At 47.5% G+C, this 19,459-nt stretch overlaps 1 protein-coding gene and 1 long non-coding RNA gene across 7 annotated transcripts in view; both read left to right on the top strand.

The window, feature by feature from the left end:
• Nucleotides 1-19,459, top strand: part of CSNK1G1 (casein kinase 1 gamma 1) — a 95,882-nt gene that overhangs the window by 45,951 nt on the left and 30,472 nt on the right. For all 5 annotated transcript variants that reach the window (XM_065076322.1, XM_065076319.1, XM_065076321.1 and 2 more), the window contains 2 exons: nucleotides 2,000-2,040; nucleotides 5,997-6,066. In XM_065076322.1, coding sequence (XP_064932394.1) covers nucleotides 2,000-2,040; nucleotides 5,997-6,066 — 111 coding nt within the window. The remainder of the gene's footprint in view (nucleotides 1-1,999; nucleotides 2,041-5,996; nucleotides 6,067-19,459) is intronic.
• Nucleotides 6,077-14,957, top strand: LOC135580512 (uncharacterized). Of its 2 annotated transcripts, none has more exons than XR_010475295.1 (2): nucleotides 6,077-13,961; nucleotides 14,427-14,957. It is a non-coding gene; the product is annotated as an uncharacterized LOC135580512 (long non-coding RNA). The 2 variants fall into 2 exon arrangements; XR_010475296.1 differs by having other exon boundaries at nucleotides 14,054-14,957.

Raw genomic sequence — 19,459 nt, 5'->3', positions numbered from 1 at the left:
GAGCCGTTTTTCCCCAGTATCGCTCTCCTACATCAGCAGGAGAGCACGAGTGTCGCTAGAAGGCCTGTGGCTCCCGATGGGGATCTCCAAGGTGGAGGTCCTTGCAGCAGGGATCTGCAGGGAACAGCATTAAATGGGGTTTTTCTGATTAAAGCATCTCACTTTATTACATATTTGGGCTGGCGCTTCCCTTGGGCTGGCTCCGTGTCCTCAAACGGAGCATCTCGATGGGAGTCCAGTCATTATCATCAGTGGACAAGCTGCTGGCGTGAGTCCTGTGCTGGTCACTAATCAAGAGCAGATAATTTAAGTGGTTTTTAGGCATCTTCCTTAATGTCCTTGCCCGTTCTCTCCTGAGTGTTCCTGATGTGACTGCAAAACCTCCTTTGTTTCCAGACTGGCCATAACAACTTTTCATAAAAGATCTAACAAAATAGTCAGGTGTTTTTCCAACCGCCCCATGTTGCGAGGGTTGATGCTGAAGCTCAGCTTGCACATCTGCTTGCATCAAACACCTCCTCTAAGGATATTTAACCTCACATTTAAACGCCTGTCCTGCCTTAAACAGGCACCGCCAGCTACTGTAACAGCTTGACGCTTTCTGTAAAATTCTTTGCCTTAAAGCAAACCTGCGAGTCCCTGATGCAAAATTCAGGGGCTGGAACTACACTGAGCAAAAACTTCAAATGCAGCAAATATGAAGCTGTTATAACATTAAAAAATGATGTGTCCTTCCCTGTCCCGGACTTCCTCAATAGCTGGTCTGTTCTTCTGAGCATCAGTATCTATTACAGGATTGGAAAATCAATGTGAAGTAGAGCTGGGTGAAGCTTGATGCTACAACTAGACGCTGATAACCTCCCATAGAGATCGCTGCTGGATTTTGGAGCGATACGGTCGCCCCGTGAAAAGGTGACATGTGCGAGGAAAAACAAGCAAAGAAATTCAGCGTTCCCTGTATCAAACCCCGGGCAGCTTTGTGTGGTGGAGTCTTCCCTACTCAATGGGGAGTGGAGGAGCTCAGGTGGCAGAGATGATGGGAGAGATCAGGTCTGAGCATCCTTCCCCGCTGAGATCTCTTCCAGCAGAGGTTGCTGTCAACCATGAGCCACGCAGAGGAGGCGAAGAGGGAGCGATCGCTCGAAGCGCGAGGTGGATGGACCAGAGGATGTTGATTGAGATGATAAGTGGCAGCTTCAGAATGTGCCGGGAGATGCTCCGTGACGCGTCACTCAGGGTACTCGGGGTTTGGTTCACACACCAGGCGGGTTCCTAGAGGGAAAATGCCCCTCCAGCTGCACCACACGCATCTCACATCGTGGAGCCGCTTAAACCCGGCCTAACTCTTGCGCTCACCAGAGCTCTTATCAAACCAGACACAGCTGTTTTTGAGGTCCCCAGAATGGATTTTGTTCTCTTAGCATGTCCTTTAACATCCCGTATTGTGGCTGTCGTTGGCCCCGTTAGTTCCGAGGGCTGCTGCTCTGCGTTTTGCACGCGCTGTCTGCACCAAGGGCAAGAAATAGAAGCTGCGTGTTGGTCCAAGGGTTATTTTCAGAAGCCTCCTTGCTTTGATGGGTAGCACGGTGAAGCTGGCGACGCTCCCTGTAGCTCACGGGATAAAATCATTCCGTGTCCAGCAGATTGAAGACGTTTCTGACATAAACGATGCTCCGACTTCTCGTGTTTTGTTCCCCAGACTTTTTTTGGCGCCGTGCGGATAATAAAACTTGGTGTGTCTGGGATAGCTCCTCAAACACACAGAACGTTAAGTGCTGCCATAAAACACACTTACCTTGTGCTGAATAGAAAATAGTGTTTGCCGGCCCTGGTCAGCTGCTGCAGTTCTTTATTTTGAGGTTTATGCTTTGTTAAAGGGATGAACCTCAGTGGGGAGCTGAGAACAAGTGAAACGGGCATCGGTGCCGCTCATCTGCCTTGTACCTCGAGCTGGGAGTGTTGAATGTGCAACTAAAATAGTGTTCTTTTCCATTCACAGGTAAAAATCTCTACACCAATGAATATGTAGCGATCAAACTGGTAAGTAGAAGCTTCTGATGTGCTTAAGTGGCTTGGACTTAGTTTTGAAAACTCAGATAAAAAGCAACTTTCTTACTTTGGGCTTAATGCTGCTCTCCCCCTCAGCTAGAATAACTTATTTAAATGAAGATAAATTCTTGAGGACACTAAAAAGAAATAACCCATTCCTCCACCTGCAAAATGCTTTTGGTACCTAAATGGTATCAGAAGGAAAGGGCGTGTTTCAGTCGTTGAAATTCCCTTCCAGCAATCTGAGCTTTTCCAGTTAGCTGTGATTTTCTCTCATCCATCCACTCTTCAATCGCAGTTCCACACCCTCAAATCTGAAGTTAAAGTTGTCACGCTGATTTGCTGTTAGCAGCAAACGTGCCTGTTTGACCAACCGCTGCTATTTTGCCAGATGACGGGAGTAATTCAGATTTCAGAAGCTCAAGGTGGGCTCGGCGCATTAATTCCCCTCACGTTCAGGTGCCGCAGGTTTCTCTCTCCAGTGTTCTCCTCATGGGATGTGCAGTAAATTAAAAAATAATCTGAGTTTTGCAGGAGGGACTTGTTTTCAAGCCTGTCACAGAATCACAGAATCACAGAATGGACTGGGTTGGAAAAGCCCTCAGAGATCACCAAGTCCAACCCTTGGTCCAACTCCAGTCCATTGACTAGATCATGGCACTAAGCGCCACGTCCAATCTCAGTTTAAAACCTCCAGGGCCGGTGAGTCCAGCACCTCCCTGGGCAGCCATTCCAATGCCTGACCACTCTCTCTGCAAAGAATTGCTTTCTCATCTCCAGCCTCAATTTCCCCTGGCAGAGTTGAAGCCCATGGCCCCTTGTCCTATTGCTGATGCCTGGGAGAAGAGACCAATCCCCACCTGGCTAGAACTGCCCTTCAGGTAGTTCTGGAGAGTGCTGAGCTCAGCTCTAAGCCTCCTCTTCTCCAGACTAAACAAGCCCAGCTCCCTCAGCCTCTCCTCATAGGTCTTGTGTTCCAGTCCCTTCCCCAGTCTTGTTGCTCTTCTCTGGACCCGCTCAGCACTTCAATCTCTTTCCTGACCTGAGGGGCCCAGAACTGAACACAACACTCCAGGTGTGGCCTCCCCAATGCAGAGCACAGGGGAAGGATCACTGCCCTTGTCCTGCTGACCACGCTAGTTTTGATTTGTCAGCAAATGTCAGAAGATATTCCTTAAAAGAAATAAACACCGAGGGTGTCATTGGTGTGGATCCACCTCGGGCAAGATGGATGCTCATGTTTTAGCCAGATCTGCCATTAGAAAATGCGCCGTGTATGCAAACGAGGTGTTTTGTAGAATCAATAACGCTTCTAATTTGCTTTCAAAGATAATCCCACAAAGTTACATCATTGGAAGGTGTAAGGAAGGAACAATCCAGGAATAAAACAGCTGTATTAGTCCAGAGGATGCTGGGCCTCTCAAAACAGCGTCCAGTAACCCGGAACCTTTCACTAGCCCTATCACCTTTATTCCTACCTTGATGTTACTGATTTTTTCCAGTAGCATTTGTTCTTCTTTTCGTTTTTCCTCAAAATACCTGAGTGTTAACAAGCTACTCTTCAACACACTCTGGTTTTATTTGCCCTGTTTGACTCATGCTTAAAAAACCCTGGTTTTTCACGTTGGAAGGACTGGAATTGCCATCCAGTGGCCATCCAGGCGTTCGCATCCCTGCTCCACTTTTGAGAACATTAATGAGGGAACAGTAGACGAGACCGGGTTGTTTTGGTCTCCTAATTTCAGACCGTGTTCCCCAGGAGTGAGAATTACTCAGCCTCAGCAGCAGCCAATATGTTTGTCTCATGCCTGTGCTCACTGTGATTTTCTTTATCCTTCAAATAATTCACGGACTAGCGGTCGAGTAGCCGCGTTCAATGTGCTTGAAGGCAACGTTTTCTCTTTTATCTGCATCACTGGACCGAGTCAAAACTGCTCCGAGTCCTTCTACCTGTGTAAAATCACCTTCTGCGACTGCCGCTTCAGCTGTTCGCGCCTCCTGTGGTGATGTCAAAGCTGGAAAATGAGGGAACGATGTGACGGAAGCCAAAGAGCTGATCGGGAAACACTGTGAAGTGTCTCCTGGTTTCTCTTCATGGCTGATGATTGTGCTGCATCTCGGAAAACTGCTGGCGGTGGAAAACGCCAACTGGCGTGTGGTGTCAACGTGTAGCTCCTCGTCCTGCTCTTCAGCTGAATGTTATTTGGTTAAATTCATGGAGTTTGGCTTCTGATGTACCATTTGCTGGTTTAATCTGAGAGTTTTTACTGCCGAGTTGTGCACAGTAGGAATTAATGTTTATAAATATCTAAAGGGGGAGTGTCAGGAGGATGGAGCCAGGCTCTTCTGGTGACAACCAGAGACAGGACAAGGGGCAATGGGTGCAAACCGGAACACAGGAGGTTCCACTGAAATCTGAGAAGAAACTTGTTTGGGGTGAGGGTGGCAGAGCCTGGCCCAGGCTGCCCAGGGGGGTTGTGGAGTCTCCTTCTGTGCAGACATTCCAACCCGCCTGGACACCTTCCTGTGTAACCTCATCTGGGTGTTCCTGCTCCATGGGGGGATTGCACTGCATGAGCTTTCCAGGTCCCTGCCAAGCCCTGATGTTCTGTGGTTCTGTGAATTCCCTCCCCACGTTAAACCAGCCTATTGATGTGCAGATGCGGCACCTCGGCCGTGCCTTCGTGAGCAACCCGAGCTGTGGATTTGGCACGTGGGACTGTGTCATTTCCGTTATTTTCACTACAAACACGCCGTCTGCCGGCATCCTTCAGCCCTCGGACACCCAGCTGTGCCGGCATCACCTCGGGAGCTGCTGCGACCCCGCAAACACCCCGAGCTCGGGCTCCACAAGCACCTTGTGCTGATATGCCCTTATTTCCTCACGGGCAGCCTCACATCCTGATACTCATAACACATTAATCCTTCTACCTTTATCCAAATAGTTTCTTTGGATAAACAAACTCTTTGCTGAACAGGCTGTGTTCCTGCTGCCCTAAATCCCTTTGCCATGCAGGTGTCTTTCCCTTAAGCCGCCACCAACAATTATCTTAATTTAAATGCAACTTATATAACAAACTTGGTTTTGCGTTGCTTTGTTTGCCTTCAGTACAGGTTCAGTTTTGCCTTCAGAATAATTTTCACAGTCGTTTTCTAAGTTGTTGGTTCTATTTGACTTCCGAAGCTTTTAAACATCAGAAGGCGTCCAAAAATCCTCCTTCTGACTCAAAAAGGAGCCTTTTAAAGTGGAGCTATTCCACCGGATCGAAGACATTGGCTCAAACTCTTGTCCGTGCTTAAGATGCTCTCGAGTCGGGGCTGATGTGAAACACAAAGGGACCTTTTTTGCATAGGACTGAAGGGTCTCCCTTCTGGGCAGACTTCTAGACAATGAGTTCATCAAATCGAGGGCTATTCAATTGAAATTCTAACTTTGGTGCTATGAATTTTTCATAGTATTTATTTCCTCAAAAGGCGACGTCCAAACAAGAATTGAGCCCAGGGTTTATTTCCGTCTTCAAAGGTTTCAGGGCAGCAGGTGAATCCACATTTCAAGTGCACGGGTTTATTGGAAACGTAATTACTCAAGTCTCTTAATCCCCTCCACGTTAACTTTATATTTGAGGAGCTTTATCGCCTTGCGTGCTGACGCCTTTATGGATCTGTGCGTAAAGCGCAGATGAGTAACAGTCGACAAATGTAATTTCTCTGCCGCGAATGAGCTTTGTTCTCATTTAAATGAAGTTATTTCTCCTCCAGAGTGCAGATCGCAAGTCTTATTGCTTTTTGCTCTCTGCTTGTTTAAATCGACGTCCAATAGATTTTCAATCTAGGGTGTTTCACCTTGAGACTCTGAAGCATTATGTACAGTCATAAATCTTCAAGTATAGGGTGGAACCTTTTTCAGTCAAACTGATATTAACTGAATATTGTTTCTTCTGTTGTAGGAACCCATAAAATCGCGTGCACCGCAGCTCCATTTAGAATACAGGTTTTATAAACAACTCGGAAGTGCGGGTGAGTAAACCCATCTTAAGCTTATAGAAAGTTTGCCATTTCTTTATTAAATCATATTTGTTGTGCAACTCAGGCTTGAAATTACTGATCTGGGCAAATCCTTTTCGCCTCACACAAGTTTTGGAAGAGATTCGGTCAGAAAAGCGTCATAATGATACTGGGTGATTACACAGGCCTAGAAATGAGGGTTGATTAATGTGGGAAATACCTGGGTGTGTGTTTGTAAAGCTCTGATGGAGGGAAAGTTATTGATTCATTGAATGGCAGATTTGAGAAATAATAGTCTTAAAACTTAGGAAATTGTGGAAGAAACATAGAGTGTTTCTAATTAAACCTGAAACACTGTTTTGTTGGTATTTAGCAAAATCCCAAAGCCCATGAGCTCAGTAGCGTCTTGGTGACAACACTTAGGGCAAATAGGAGAATAGCACATATTTTATTATTATTATTATCTTTCTGGCAAACTCTTGATTTCCCAGATGTAGGAGAGCTGGTGTCTGACAGCGTTTGGCCTTTTTTGCCCTGAATTTATGGTCGCTCTTTAAACCCATATACATATCCGTGACGGGGAAACCTTTCTGCAGCGAAGACCTTCGCCGCTCCTTCTGTGTCTTGGTCGTATATTGACCCGGCTTTCGGCAATTTCCTACATTACCGGAATTTCTCTTTCTACACTTTCTTCTGATTCTATTTTCGTGTTTGGTCAGGGTGGATGTACCTTCTACTCGCAGATGATGTGCTCTCATATTTCCAAAATACAAAATGGAAGATACAGAACAGCTCATAATAGGCCGTACCTGAGCAATCATCCTGTATTTTTCCTTGTTCCAATTAATGTTTCTAATCGGTTTCCTTCATTTTGTGGAAATGCGCTCCACGTTTTGTGGCTTCTTTGCTCCTTCCAGGCTGCAAAATCTGGGAGGCAGGAACCAAGTAAGTTGTCACTGTTGGAAACACTAAGTTATTGTTGTCATTTTTGTTTTAAACCCACTGAAATAGTTTATAAGGATTTTTTATTCTGGTGGTAGCACCTGTGTGGGTGCACAAAGCTCATGATAGTTTAATGTCGTCACTTAATTCGCTTTTGAGACTTTGGGCGTTTCTGCCGAAGACTGTGTAGGAAATACATCAAAAGTAGGTTCACAGAATAAATAATACACTGAATTTTGCTCTTTGCTCCCTACTTGAGTTGGGTTGATTCATCTCTGTCTCTAGCAACACATGAATTAACCCCAATATGCTTTTTCTACACCTGTTAGCTTCCAACCACTCTTCAAGGTGTTAGTGAGGACTTTTCCAACTGATCACACGTTGGCTTTATTTTGGTCAGATTAAGTATTTTTAATGTGTTTTCTCCTGTCCCTAATGAACCCAAACTTTTCATCCTACGCCCCATCTGATGCTGCGCATGGTATTTGATGTGACCTGTGGGGTGTCCTGTGCAGGGGCAGGACTTGGACTCTATGACCCTTGTGGGTCCCTTCCAGCTCAGGACATTGGGTGGTTCTATGATTTCTACAGAGATCTTGCCTTCAAGATCTCTCTTCCCTTCATCCTAGACTGTCACCTTGAGCCTTTTTGCCGGCTTTTGTCAAGATGAGAAGCCTCCTGTTGTGTTTAAGGGCGTCCTGTTTTGCAAGGGGCTAAAAGATGCATTATTTTTATTAGAGGGCATCTGTGCGTTTCCCCAGGTAATGGTATATTCGTGAATCAGAGCTTTCAGTGGACAGCAGCATAGCTCAAAAAGGAAAGGAACGGAAGAGGTAGCCAGAATGCTTCCCAATGAATCCATGGACTCACCTCCCAGGGACTATGGTATATACTCGTAGAGCCACATCATATCAAAATAGACTTGAGGTCAGAGATGATTTTCCTGTTCTGGGTTTGTAAAAAAGTCTAGAACAGTGAGGTCTTGTTGCCCCGTGTAGGTTAATAATAATAATAAAGATAACTGGAAAATCACAGCAGGGCTTAGCGGAGGCCAAAGAGAATGAGGAACGCAAAGATTTGCTTCTTAATATGTACTAAAGATCTAAGGAAAGACGGAACAATATGGAGGAAATTACAGAGGTACATTATCATTTCTTGATTACATTTCTCATCCTCTTTGTGGTACGTACAGGAGGAAAGTAAATAATACAATTGAAAGAGTGGATGCTCAAAACTAAGGTGTGGAAATGCTCTTCTGAGCACACAGTTATATTAGGGCACTTGGAAAAATGTAAGAAAAAGGAAGCAGAAATGTAACACGTAGAGATAGCCGGGAAGATCATGGTTACAATGATGGAGAGTATCTCCAGAAAGAAAACAACAAAACCAAATCAATCAATGAGCCAACCGAAAAAAAAACATAACAACAAAAAAGCCACAAACCAAAAAACTTAAATTTTGACTTTAATTTCTTTGTGGTCCCGCGAAGCCAACTCAGATAATGCCGTTGGAAACTCTTGTGCTGGAGTTCTGCTAAAACAGCTGGAAATGGGCCAGGAGCTCGGGTGGAGGATGTGAGCTGCATCTCTGCTCCATCCATGAACTTGGAAGCGGAACAAAGTAAATGTTGGTGGAGTCAGAGCGCCAGGACCAGGGAATCTCCCCTTGGTGTCTGCACATCACGCAGAGAATTAGCAGAAGTCAGTCAAAACACATCAGTGCTAAATATGTGCCAAATTTGGGGAAATAGATGGGTCTGTTCTCAGTGATGTTGTTAATCCCGCACTCCCCTTAATGGTCGTTGCTTAAAAGCTTCAACTGCTCAACCATCCAGCGTAAACTTCCAGTAAGCACGGCTGGTTATTTGAAATTAGACTCGCCGAATTAAAGACTAGAAGCATCCGAACCCGCGGTGTGGATGACTCAGATGAGAACAACAGTAGCATTGCGTGTGACACGCTGTTCGATAAATTAGCCAATTAATCCTGCCAAATAACGGGGCTGACTGCAAACCTCCCACCGTCGGGCTGAGACGAGGAGCAGCGTTGCCGCAAGTGCTGCCGTCAGCTGCGGGTACAACCAGATGGTCTCCAAGAAGTCTAAACTGTCATCACCTGCAGCGTTTGGAGAAAAAGGGTCTTGTGCCTAATGAGAAGACTCTTAACGGTGATTTTTTCCTGGGTGTTGAGAATATTTTTAAAGTATATTACTCTTGGGTACTAATGGTATGAAAACTTAGGGTGGAAGGGACTGGCTCACCATGGTGTCATGGAGGCACCCCAAGGTTAGTTTAAGGGACAACAGGGTCCAAACCAACTTTTATTAAAGCGGTGAGAAACCAGGTTTTAGCACTCCAAAAGTGACTTGAATACAGGTTCGGATATCAGTTGAGGAAAATTATTAAGGAGCAACAACTAATACAACAGGAGTTTCACAGTGTGCATGCATGTGGCTTCACCAAAACAATGCCGGAGCCATCTCGTGAGTCCCGGAGGAGTCCACACTTGCCTGAACATGGTGTGGGATTATTTTAAAGGGATACACATACTCGTAGTGAGTACGGAAAGTGTACACTCACAGACCTGCGAGGGTAAATTTATAATACACTCGCAATCCTGCAAGGAGAAATACACATGCAAATGTGCACGGAATATTACACGTGCTTATGTGGAAGCACGGGAAGAAAATACACCCGTGATTATGCGAGGATTAATTTATACACGTGCTCGTATTGAGCGTGTGAAGTACGCGTGCAAATGTGCACGGAAAGTATAAATACACGTGCAAATGTGCACAGAAAGCAGATACACTCGCAATGCTGTGAGGGTTAATTTACTCACACCCGTGGCGGCGAGGCAAGCGCAGTCTCCGTCCCGGGGAGGGGAGGAGGTGGTGGCTCCGGACAGCCGCGGCTCGGCTCCTAACTCCAAGAGATCCGCACCAGGGACAGAGTCTCGACGAGAATCCCATTTTATAGCCTGACCAGATCTGACTGTGGGCATTCCAGAAGCTTCTCTGCACCCCCACCCTGGCTGTGGGTGCCCCTGAAGCCTCCAAACATCCCCCACACTGGCCACGGGCGCCCAGCGGCTCCAGTGTGCCTTGGCGCTCCCTTCTCCTAACGGCCCTGGCCAGTGGCCCTGGGGTCAAACAAAAGAAGCTGTCAGCCTCAAACAGCAGAGAGAGGGAGATGTGTCTACTCCTTCCACATCGAAGGAGGGAGGGGGAGAGAGGGGGGTTTGCATTCTGCCACACATGGGTCAAGCAGGAAACTTCTTGTACCATGTCTTTGTGCCAAGAAAGATATTTCATCTCTCGTATGAGACTGGATGTGTCCCATGAAGCTGGGACCAGCACGCTAGCGTCGCCGAGCCTGGAGGGAAGTATTTTGTGCCGAGAAAATGGTCTTGGATGCTAAAAACTGCAGAAAGCTTGGCCATGACTTGGTTGCAACGTCCCTGATCAAGAAGTGCAACCTCCAAACTCTTCCTTTCGCAGGTTCTCTGTGGCTTCCAGTGCCACGTGCTCCATTAAATGGGTGTTTAAAGATGTTCTGACAAGGCACCCAAGTTGCATCTGTTTCCTTCCATCAGCATCAGCTCCCACGTGGTTCCACGGAAGATCACGAGTCGGCTTGGATTAGCTGAGAAGAACTCCAGATTTCTTGTGTCTTGTCCGTCTTGAGCCAAATTTCACGCTAGATTCAGATACACAGTGCAAAGTTTGATGAAGGCATCTAAACTGTATTAATGTAGCTCCTTTTGGTGCTTCTCAGAGTTGCTCAATACCAGCGGGTATATTGAATGGATTCAGAAATAGCTACTGAAATAGTTCTGGCTCAGAAGAACCAACTAACAGGCTTCTATGATGCTCTTCTACAGGAATTGAGGCTATTTCTGATCTTTCAATGCCTCCCTGTATTAAAAAACTGATAACCCCCTGTAATTTTTTACTTTGCCCCCTACATGGGGCGATATTTGCTATAGAAGTGGGTTGTCTTGATTCTTCCTTGAGCTTTTCTGCCCCCCAGCAGAAGAGGCTGGGGCCTGCTGCACCGTGACCATCTGCTGGTGTCTTCTGCCTCACTGGGGAATTTAATACTTAATAACCTAAAATAGTGTATGACTGCTTTACCTTAATGTAGGCACTGAAGCAAGAAAGAAAGCAAAGCGCAGGCACCAAGTCAAAGACCTGATGGTCAATCCGTAGGGTGTCTTGGAGGAGGAAAATTCCTTTAGGTTTTAGGTAATTTGGGATATGATCCAAGAGGATTGGAGTAGTTTTAACAGTGTCTTTGCAAGCGGTTTGTGTTGCTCTGTCATCAGTTCTCTTAGATGTTGGTGTCCTACGGAACTGTTGCTTCTTTTTGTCGTAAAGTCCACGTGGACACGCACGGACATCCTGGTGTAGAAGATCCATCCTGCTCTGGGCTGTCCCCAGGGTCTCACTTGACCGGTGGTGGCACAATCTATGGATATGAATCCCAAAATTTGAGTATTCCCCAAAATTTGGCTCTTGCTCTCTGACCCGCTTTGAGGAGCGGCTGTTCCCCTCCTCTTGGAGACATTTGTCCCCTGTGAAGTTTGTGGAGAAAAGACTTGGCTTCTTGTCACTCCTAAAAAATCTGGAATAATCAAGCCCTACGGTTGCAGGACAAGGAGCTGAGAAGCTCCATCCCCACTGCAGGCTGATGTTTGGGTATCTGGTTCCTCTTAAATACTGGGGTGGAGACGCTGGTGTTGGCCAAACAAAACAGAGATATTATATTTGGACCACAGTCAAACAGATCCTGAGATGGTTGCGTTTCCTGGGCCCGTCCCAAAAGGCGAAGCTTTTGCCTTGCTCAAACTGCCCAGCAGCATCCCAGGACCTTCCTTCTTGGTTTGGGTTGAATAAAGCAGTTTATGGGGCTTGCAGGAGCCCCGCGAGGCCTGTTGGGCCACCTTCAGCACACCAAGGTCTTAGCGGTTGCGTTGGCTTTGTCTCGTGGGCTCTTTTTGCTTATTGACACAGTTTGGGCCTATAAGATTCCAGAACCTTTAGTTTAGGTTAAATTCACCTACAACTTCATAGGGGAAACATTTCCATATTTTTTTTTGGAAACTCATCATTTACCAGCAAGCAGTGCCCGTATTTCCGTGTCTTTGATGTTCACTGCTTTTGGCTCGAGCTGCTCTTTCTGGTGGCCACACAGGAGGACGTGTCCACACTTTTATCTGCACCCATCCCACCATTCGGGTTTTTGGTTGCAATCCGCTGCGCCTCCTACACGTCCCTTTGTATTCCCAACCAGAAGTTGTTTATGATGAGGATGGTGAACTGGCCCAGGTTGCCCAGAGAGGTACTGGATGCCCCATCCCTGGAGACATCCCAGGCCAGGCTGGATGGGGCTCATGAAGTTGAGGCAAACATCTCTGCAAATCTTTAACTCTGTTTTTCTCCCCAAAGTATGTTCGTCTCCTGAGGTTTTTCTCAAGGCCAGGGAGCCCACGGCTGCGTGAGTGTTACTGCATTGTTTGGAGCCCCATTCCTCTCTCTCAGGACATGACCGTGTCTGAAAAACATCTCTAGGCAATCAGGAAACTGCCCTTTAATCTTACACCTCCACACAAACAAATAATTCACCGTGGCCCTGGGAAGCATTGACTTCTCCACAGTGACCAGGAGATGTGCAGGAATTAATTTTCAGGTTCCCTTTGGAGCTGATGCTCAAGCTCCTGTGTAGTGACAAAGATGCTGGAGGGAGTGGAGCATCTCCCGTGTGAGGAAAGACTGAGGGAGCTGGGGCTCTGGAGCTGGACAAGAGGAGACTGAGGGGGGACTCATTCCTGGGGATCAATATGGAAAGGGGGAGTGTCAGGAGGATGGAGCCAGGCTCTTCTGGTGACAACCAGTGACAGGACAAGGGGCAATGGGTGCAAACTGGAACACAGGAGGTTCCACTGAAATCTGAGAAGAAACTTGTTTGGGGTGAGGGTGGCAGAGCCTGGCCCAGGCTGCCCAGGGGGGTTGTGGAGTCTCCTTCTGTGCAGACATTCCAACCCGCCTGGACACCTTCCTGTGTAACCTCATCTGGGTGTTCCTGCTCCATGGGGGGATTGCACTGGATGAGCTTTCCAGGGCCCTTCCAGCCCTGACATTATTCTGGGATTCTGTGTAGTGACAGCGTGAACAAGTCCCGCAATTTTGATTCACTAGTAGCTTATTTTTCCATGGGATGAGTCACGCCGGCCCCCGTTCCCTCGCAATCCCGCCCGGCACGTGTGATTCACCCGGGTGGCAACACGCGTTGAGTTTCGTGCAAGAGCTCGGCCCTGGGACAGGAGGTGACATTGGCGGCTGGATGTCACGTGTAACGAGCTCAGAGCAGAGCGCGATGCGCTGGAGGATCCCGGGAAGGCGATTTCTCCGCAGCCCACGCGCGGGATGAGTCACAGAACACACTGAGTCAGGGAGGGGGACATCGTTACTTATAGAACAGCCGTGGATTCGGGGTTTTGTTTTAATTCTTGCTCTGTAAACAAGCGCACCTCGAATGAAGGATGGAGTCTGCGTGTTTGCACAACTTGCAGTCTGTTTACTGCCAGGGGGTAGGAGCAAGGAAAAGGAAGGTGGTATAAATAACCGAGTCTTTTACATAGTCTAGTCAATATTTGCATATGTATTTTTCAATGTAGCTGAGCTATCTGCTGCTCCACACGTGTTAAATCAGCTACGCTGAGCACGTTTCTCTCACTCTCCTCGCGCTTTGTACGTACCCGTGTCCTTTGCACAGAGACTCCGTGCCGGTTGCACAACGCTGTTGTTCACCCGGCGGTTAGGCCGGGGTCGTTTCAGCGAGACTCGTCACACGGGTGGATGTAAACACGTCCCCGTGGCCCAGCGCTCTGCCAGGATCGGGTGTTTCACGGGGAACTCCCTGCTCGACGCTTCTCCCCGCGGGAGCCGGAGTAACCCCAGGCCACGTGAGTGTGGGTTAACACAAGACATCTACACCCCCGGTTAATGAAGGAGTGCAAACAGCATTAGCTGCTGCTGCGGTCGCTTTAATCTTCAGAAATCCCACATGTATTTACCACCTCGATGGAAACGCTGCGGCAGCCAGGAGCTGAGCTGACAGGTCGCCCCATGCCAAGGACTCGCTGATCTTATCTCTTCCAACCAAAACAATTCTATTAAATTAAAACGCACCCTCACGTCCTGCTTCATTGTACGGAAAGATTTGTTCGTAGCTGCCGCGCTGCAGCGCTGGCTGAGCGCTGCAGCCGCCTCCTTTGAAATAGATGGAAATATTTTAGAATATTCAGTTACTCTAAGTATTTAATAAGTGACTTATCTGTGCAAAATGATACAAAACTGACACCTATTTGCACAGAAAGCACCTTGCGCCTTCGGGTCGCATCTCATATTTAATCATCTTCCTGTTTCAGGGACGTGTTTGAAGCTGTCGGGTTAATTTTCCAACAGCAAAGGAAAACTCTTCTCCCTTCGTTCTGGAACCTTGCGAAGGAACGTGGTGGCTTCAGGGCGCCTCATCCATCTGAAAATGGCCATTTGAAACAAAAAGTGCAGCACGTGGCGGTCCCTCGCACCTAAGGGACGGTGATCGGCAGCTTCATTATAAAGTCAGGATAGTCCAGCAGACTTCTGAACTTGAGAGATCTCTGAGTTCGGAGCTTTTGAATTGCAAACTAAACCGTGGATTACTGCAACACGCCCCGATAAAACCTGCATGATTTCAAAGCTGCCTTGCTGGTCATCTCCGGAGGATGATATTTTACTATCTAAAAATACTTGGGGTTGTTTTAATGTGGCGGTTCCCTTTTTAGGAAGGGCTTCCTGAATGCGCACATTTCAGCATCCCTTTTAACAGCCAAAGTTTTGGCTTCCTTGGGCTAAATTTAAGCTTTGTCCATTGGAAGCTATCAGGTGCTTTTAAAGCAAGGCTATTAATAATTGAATGTGAGATTGGGACAGTTTCCTTTTTACATTTTGAAAAGTCCTCCTGCATCTCTTACTCTTCCGGAATTCGTTGCGGTCATCACAAATCAAAGCCCGGCGACACCGGGAAGCTGAAAAATACCTTTCCAGCAGACACTTTGCCTTGAATCCTGACACGGTGGTCGTAAATCTGTAGCGGTCGGACTCATCGGAGTCATCCCAGGTGCTTCGTTGGGGAGGTTTAGGTTAGATATTCGGAATAAATTCTTCATGGAAAGGGCTGTGGGGCATTGGAACAGGCTGCCCAGGGCAGTGCTGGAGTCACCATCCCTGGAGGGGTTTAAAAGGCATTTAGAGGAGGTTCTTGGGGACATGGGTTAGTGCAAGAGTTGGGTTGTGGTTGGACTCGATCCAGAGGGTCTCTTCCAACCACAATGATTCTGATGGACGGTGACGTCTACCGAGAGCGGGTTGTGCGATGTGCCACTGGCTCAAGTGCCGTAAGGATCCCGCTGGGCTGGAGGAGTGGGACAAAACAAGGTGTCCGTGCTGCTTCTGGGGCTTTCCAGCAAACCCTGAGCTGAAACATCTTATCTCCCGCGTGCCGGCAGACCAGGTTGTGTTTGGGACTTCGAGCGAGGACGTGAAAACATTCCACGGTGGAAGAGAAACTTTGGAATTCAGATTTCCGCTGAATGGAAAAGCCAGTTTGGCATTTAGGGCTGTGATAATGAATAAGGACGTAGCAACCGGTTAACCTTGCTTGTGCCCCTTTCCCAGCCTTCTCTGAACATTTCTCAATGAAACTAATTGAGGTCTGGAGCCGGATTCATTTTGCAAAGGGCTCGTGGGTCTCGTATGGAGCCAATTCCCTTTGGGAAAGTGGGTGTCAGGTTTAGTGGGATCCCTTCTGTTTGTGCTCCCTAAGCACCAGAAGCACCCTGTGCATGCTGAAGGGTTTAAGGTGCTTGCACTTTTAAGGGAAAAACATTTGATCTGTGCCAGGGAGGTTTGACACAAGCAGATTTCTGCTCCATAGGGCTGTTCGCCTATTAGAGTTTGCCTTTCTGAGCTGTGCTCTGTCAAAAACCTCCTCCCACCTCTAAAAGATAAGCAAGAATCTCTGGCTCCGAATCCCTTGTGGATGCAGCTACCCGAGAGCTTTGCAGCGAGCTCTGCCCTGGGTGCAGACCTGCGGGTTTGCGATAACTTTTCTGTCTGAAAGCGGCACAGTTTCTCCCTTCCGAACTCCATTCCCACCTGCTCGGCTGTCTCAAGGTGCAGGAGGTGATACCTGGAGGTAGGATGGGGTTTAGCACCTCTGAACGTCGGTTTTGTGGCAGGTTCTCCTGTAACAGGAGGGGATGGAGGTTTTCGATTGGGCTGGAAGGACCCTGTGGGTAACGCTTTACTACAAATCCATAAAAAACCCTTTTTTCCTCAAAATCTCTGGATTTACTGCGGAGAGCTCACGCATTTGACTCCGAGCATCCATCACTTACTAGTTTGATGCTATTGCAGAAGAAAATGTCCATCCTGGGGCTTTTTCATCAGTCCTGATGGGTCCCGCGCCAATGCTAAAACAACATCTCTGATGTCCTGAGCATGCTCCTGAGCTGCCCGAGCATCGTTTTGCTCCTGTGCCCCAAAGCTGGTACTGTCGTCTGCTTTATCCAGCTAAATTTGACCAGTCTGAGGTGTCATCCAGGACCCAAGTGCTGCTGGATCAACGATGAATCCCTGTGCGTGCCAGTTTTGCCGTGTGTTGCTGGGCCATCCTGTCTAGAACCCATCCTGGTCACTGCATGGAGCTGTGAGTTGCAGCTGAGCAGTAATTCAAGCCATCAAATCCCCTCTGCATTATCATGTTCCTCACACGGGAGATGCTCCACTCCCTTCAGCATCTTGGTGGCTGCGCTGGACTCTCTCCAGCAGTTCCCTGTCCTGCTGGAACTGAGGGGCCACAGCTGGACACAATATTCCAGGTGTGGTCTCCCCAGGGCAGAGCAGAGGGGCAGGAGAACCTCTCTGACCTACTGACCACCCCCTTCTAACCCACCCCAGGTACCATTGGCTTCCTGGCCACAAGGGCCCAGTGCTGGCTCATGGTCACCCTGCTGTCCCCAGGACCCCCAGGTCCCTTTCCCCTACACTGCTCTCTAATAGGTCATTCCCCAACTTACACTGGAACCTGGGGTTGTTCCTGCCCAGATTCAAGACTCTACACTTGCCCTTGTTCTATTTCATTAAATGTTTCCCTGCCCAGCTCTCCAGCCTGTCCAGGTCTCTGATGGCAGCACAGCTTCCAGTGTCAGCCACTGCTCCCAGCTCCGTGTCATCAGCAAACTTGCTGACAGTCACTCTGTTCCCTCGTCCAAATCATTGATGAATATATTGAATAACACCAGCCCCAGCACTGCCCCCTGAGGCACTGCACTGGGTACAGGCCTAACTGGACTCTGCCCCACTGACCACGACTCTCTGGCTTCTTCCCTTCAGCCAGTTCACACTCCACCTCACTACCTGATCATCCAGACCGCGCTCCCCCAGTTTAGCTGTGAGGATGCTGTGGGACACTGTGTCAAATATCAAGAAACCAGCTTGTACGATGCAAGGAAAACGTTTTAATAACACAACCATTGTGCGAATTGTTTTTCGGCAACTAGAGCAGCAATCAAATCATTTGGAATGTTACCAGCAGTGAGAGCAAATATGTTCTTCCGTCTGTCTTTCCCATGTCTGTTTTTCTTCTGGTCCTTTCCCCGTTCCTTTTTTGGTAGGTTCAAATATTAATACTCCTCAAAACGCAGCGGGGGTTCAAGAGGCTCCTGAGAAGATGCACAAACCACACCAAGATATGAGGACCATAGTCACCAAGACCATCGTTCTTGCTCTACTTTTTTTCCCTGGGTTGAATCAAGCAAAGAGTGAAAAAGTTCTACATAGTTCTCACTAAAATTCCCAATTTTCCTTTTATGGGGAAAAGATGGTGAAGATATTAGCCTGAAAGACTTAGTCTCCCTACTGCAACTGGCTTTTTGATTGTCCTGAAAGAATAGCTTTAGGTAAGAAGACCTATTTTATGATTATTTGATATTAAAAACCCATTGATTTGTTTAGCAAGATTCTTCTACTGCACTGTAGTAATCAGAGAAGCCTTGGGAGGAGATTCCAAAGGAACGTAGGTATTTATCACGGTGTGATGTTATTTTTGCCCCGTTAAGTCACAGGAATCTGTCTTGTAGGATCATTAACAAACAAAAGCGGCTTTGAGTTGCGTGTTGCTCAGCAAGATAAAAATGTAACTTTCTAAAGGCACGTAAATAGGATTAACCCTGACCTGTGGTCCTCTCTAGGTGTGTGAGAAGACACTTGTGTCGCTCATTTTTCTGTTCCAGTGCTTTCTTCTCGTGGCTCGTACTCAACCGTTGCATCCCCAGTGTCATCTCTTCCTTTTAAAAGCTCGATTTGCTCTGTGGTCACCCATGGGGAAGGTGTCGATCCGGCTTTGATGTTCTCCATTGCTTCATCTCCAAGTACCCCTTGAGTTTGGGGAGGGTTTAAGCTGCGCCTAATCCCCATCCTAGTGGCAGCGCCACAGCCAGGTGGGGTTTGAGGTTTGCCGGGCTTTGGGCCAGGGAGAGGAGCAGCTGGGACTGGGTCTTGCTAAGCCAAGCTTTGCTGAGCGCTGCGTCTCCCAGAGGAGCTAAAGCCAGCAGGGACACAGGAGGTGATGGTGGGACGCAGCCAGATGTTCCGGACAGGTCCAGTTGCTCTTATAGAATCATAGAATCTCTTCACCCCGTTCAAAATGAGAGAAAACTTTAAATCACAGGCACTTAAACTGGCATATCCAATTTTTAGGTGGTTTCCCTAATCTGTTGGCAGTTCAAGGTTCGTAAAGTCTTGGAGCGATTGGCAAGACTGGGGTGATCCCTGTGCCGTCACCCCCTTTTCTACCTCAGCGCAGCTGCGAGTTGGTGCTGGAGTCGGAAGTTTCCTTTTTTGCTCATTTTGCACCCCAACTGCTGCGTGTTTTCTGATAAAAAACACAAGAAAATACTCAAATCGCCCCAAATCTCTGTCGTTGCCCAACTCCTCTGGCGATGGATGAAGGTGAAGGGCTATACTGAAAAGATTTTGCTTGATATGAGACATCTCTGGAACATGTGCAATCAAATATTTAAAAAAAAACATTTAAGGTAACTTTATTCCAACTACCAAGCCAATCTTAATTTTAGGGCCATGGTTTAGCGCCGGAGTTGGGTTATGGTTGGACTTGATGATCCTCAGGGTCTCTTCCAACTGAAATGATTCTATGATTCGATGGACTTTTCTCCCCTCTTTCTACTTTTGAAGCAGATTATTGAGAATCCTGAAGGTCAGAAGGAGCGTCTGTAATTCCAGCTCAGACATAACCTGTTCACCAATGTGTTTGGGTAGATTTAAACCCGCTTTAAGGGTGTGTTTGAAGAGGTTAAAAGATGAGATCTTGGCCCAGTCGCCATTGAGAGCAAAGCTG

The sequence above is a fragment of the Columba livia genome, chromosome 11 (assembly GCF_036013475.1).
Source record: "Columba livia isolate bColLiv1 breed racing homer chromosome 11, bColLiv1.pat.W.v2, whole genome shotgun sequence".
NCBI classification, from domain to species: domain Eukaryota; kingdom Metazoa; phylum Chordata; class Aves; order Columbiformes; family Columbidae; genus Columba; species Columba livia.
Note: the sequence above shows the minus strand (reverse complement) of the source record. Positions and strands in the feature narration are given on the sequence as shown.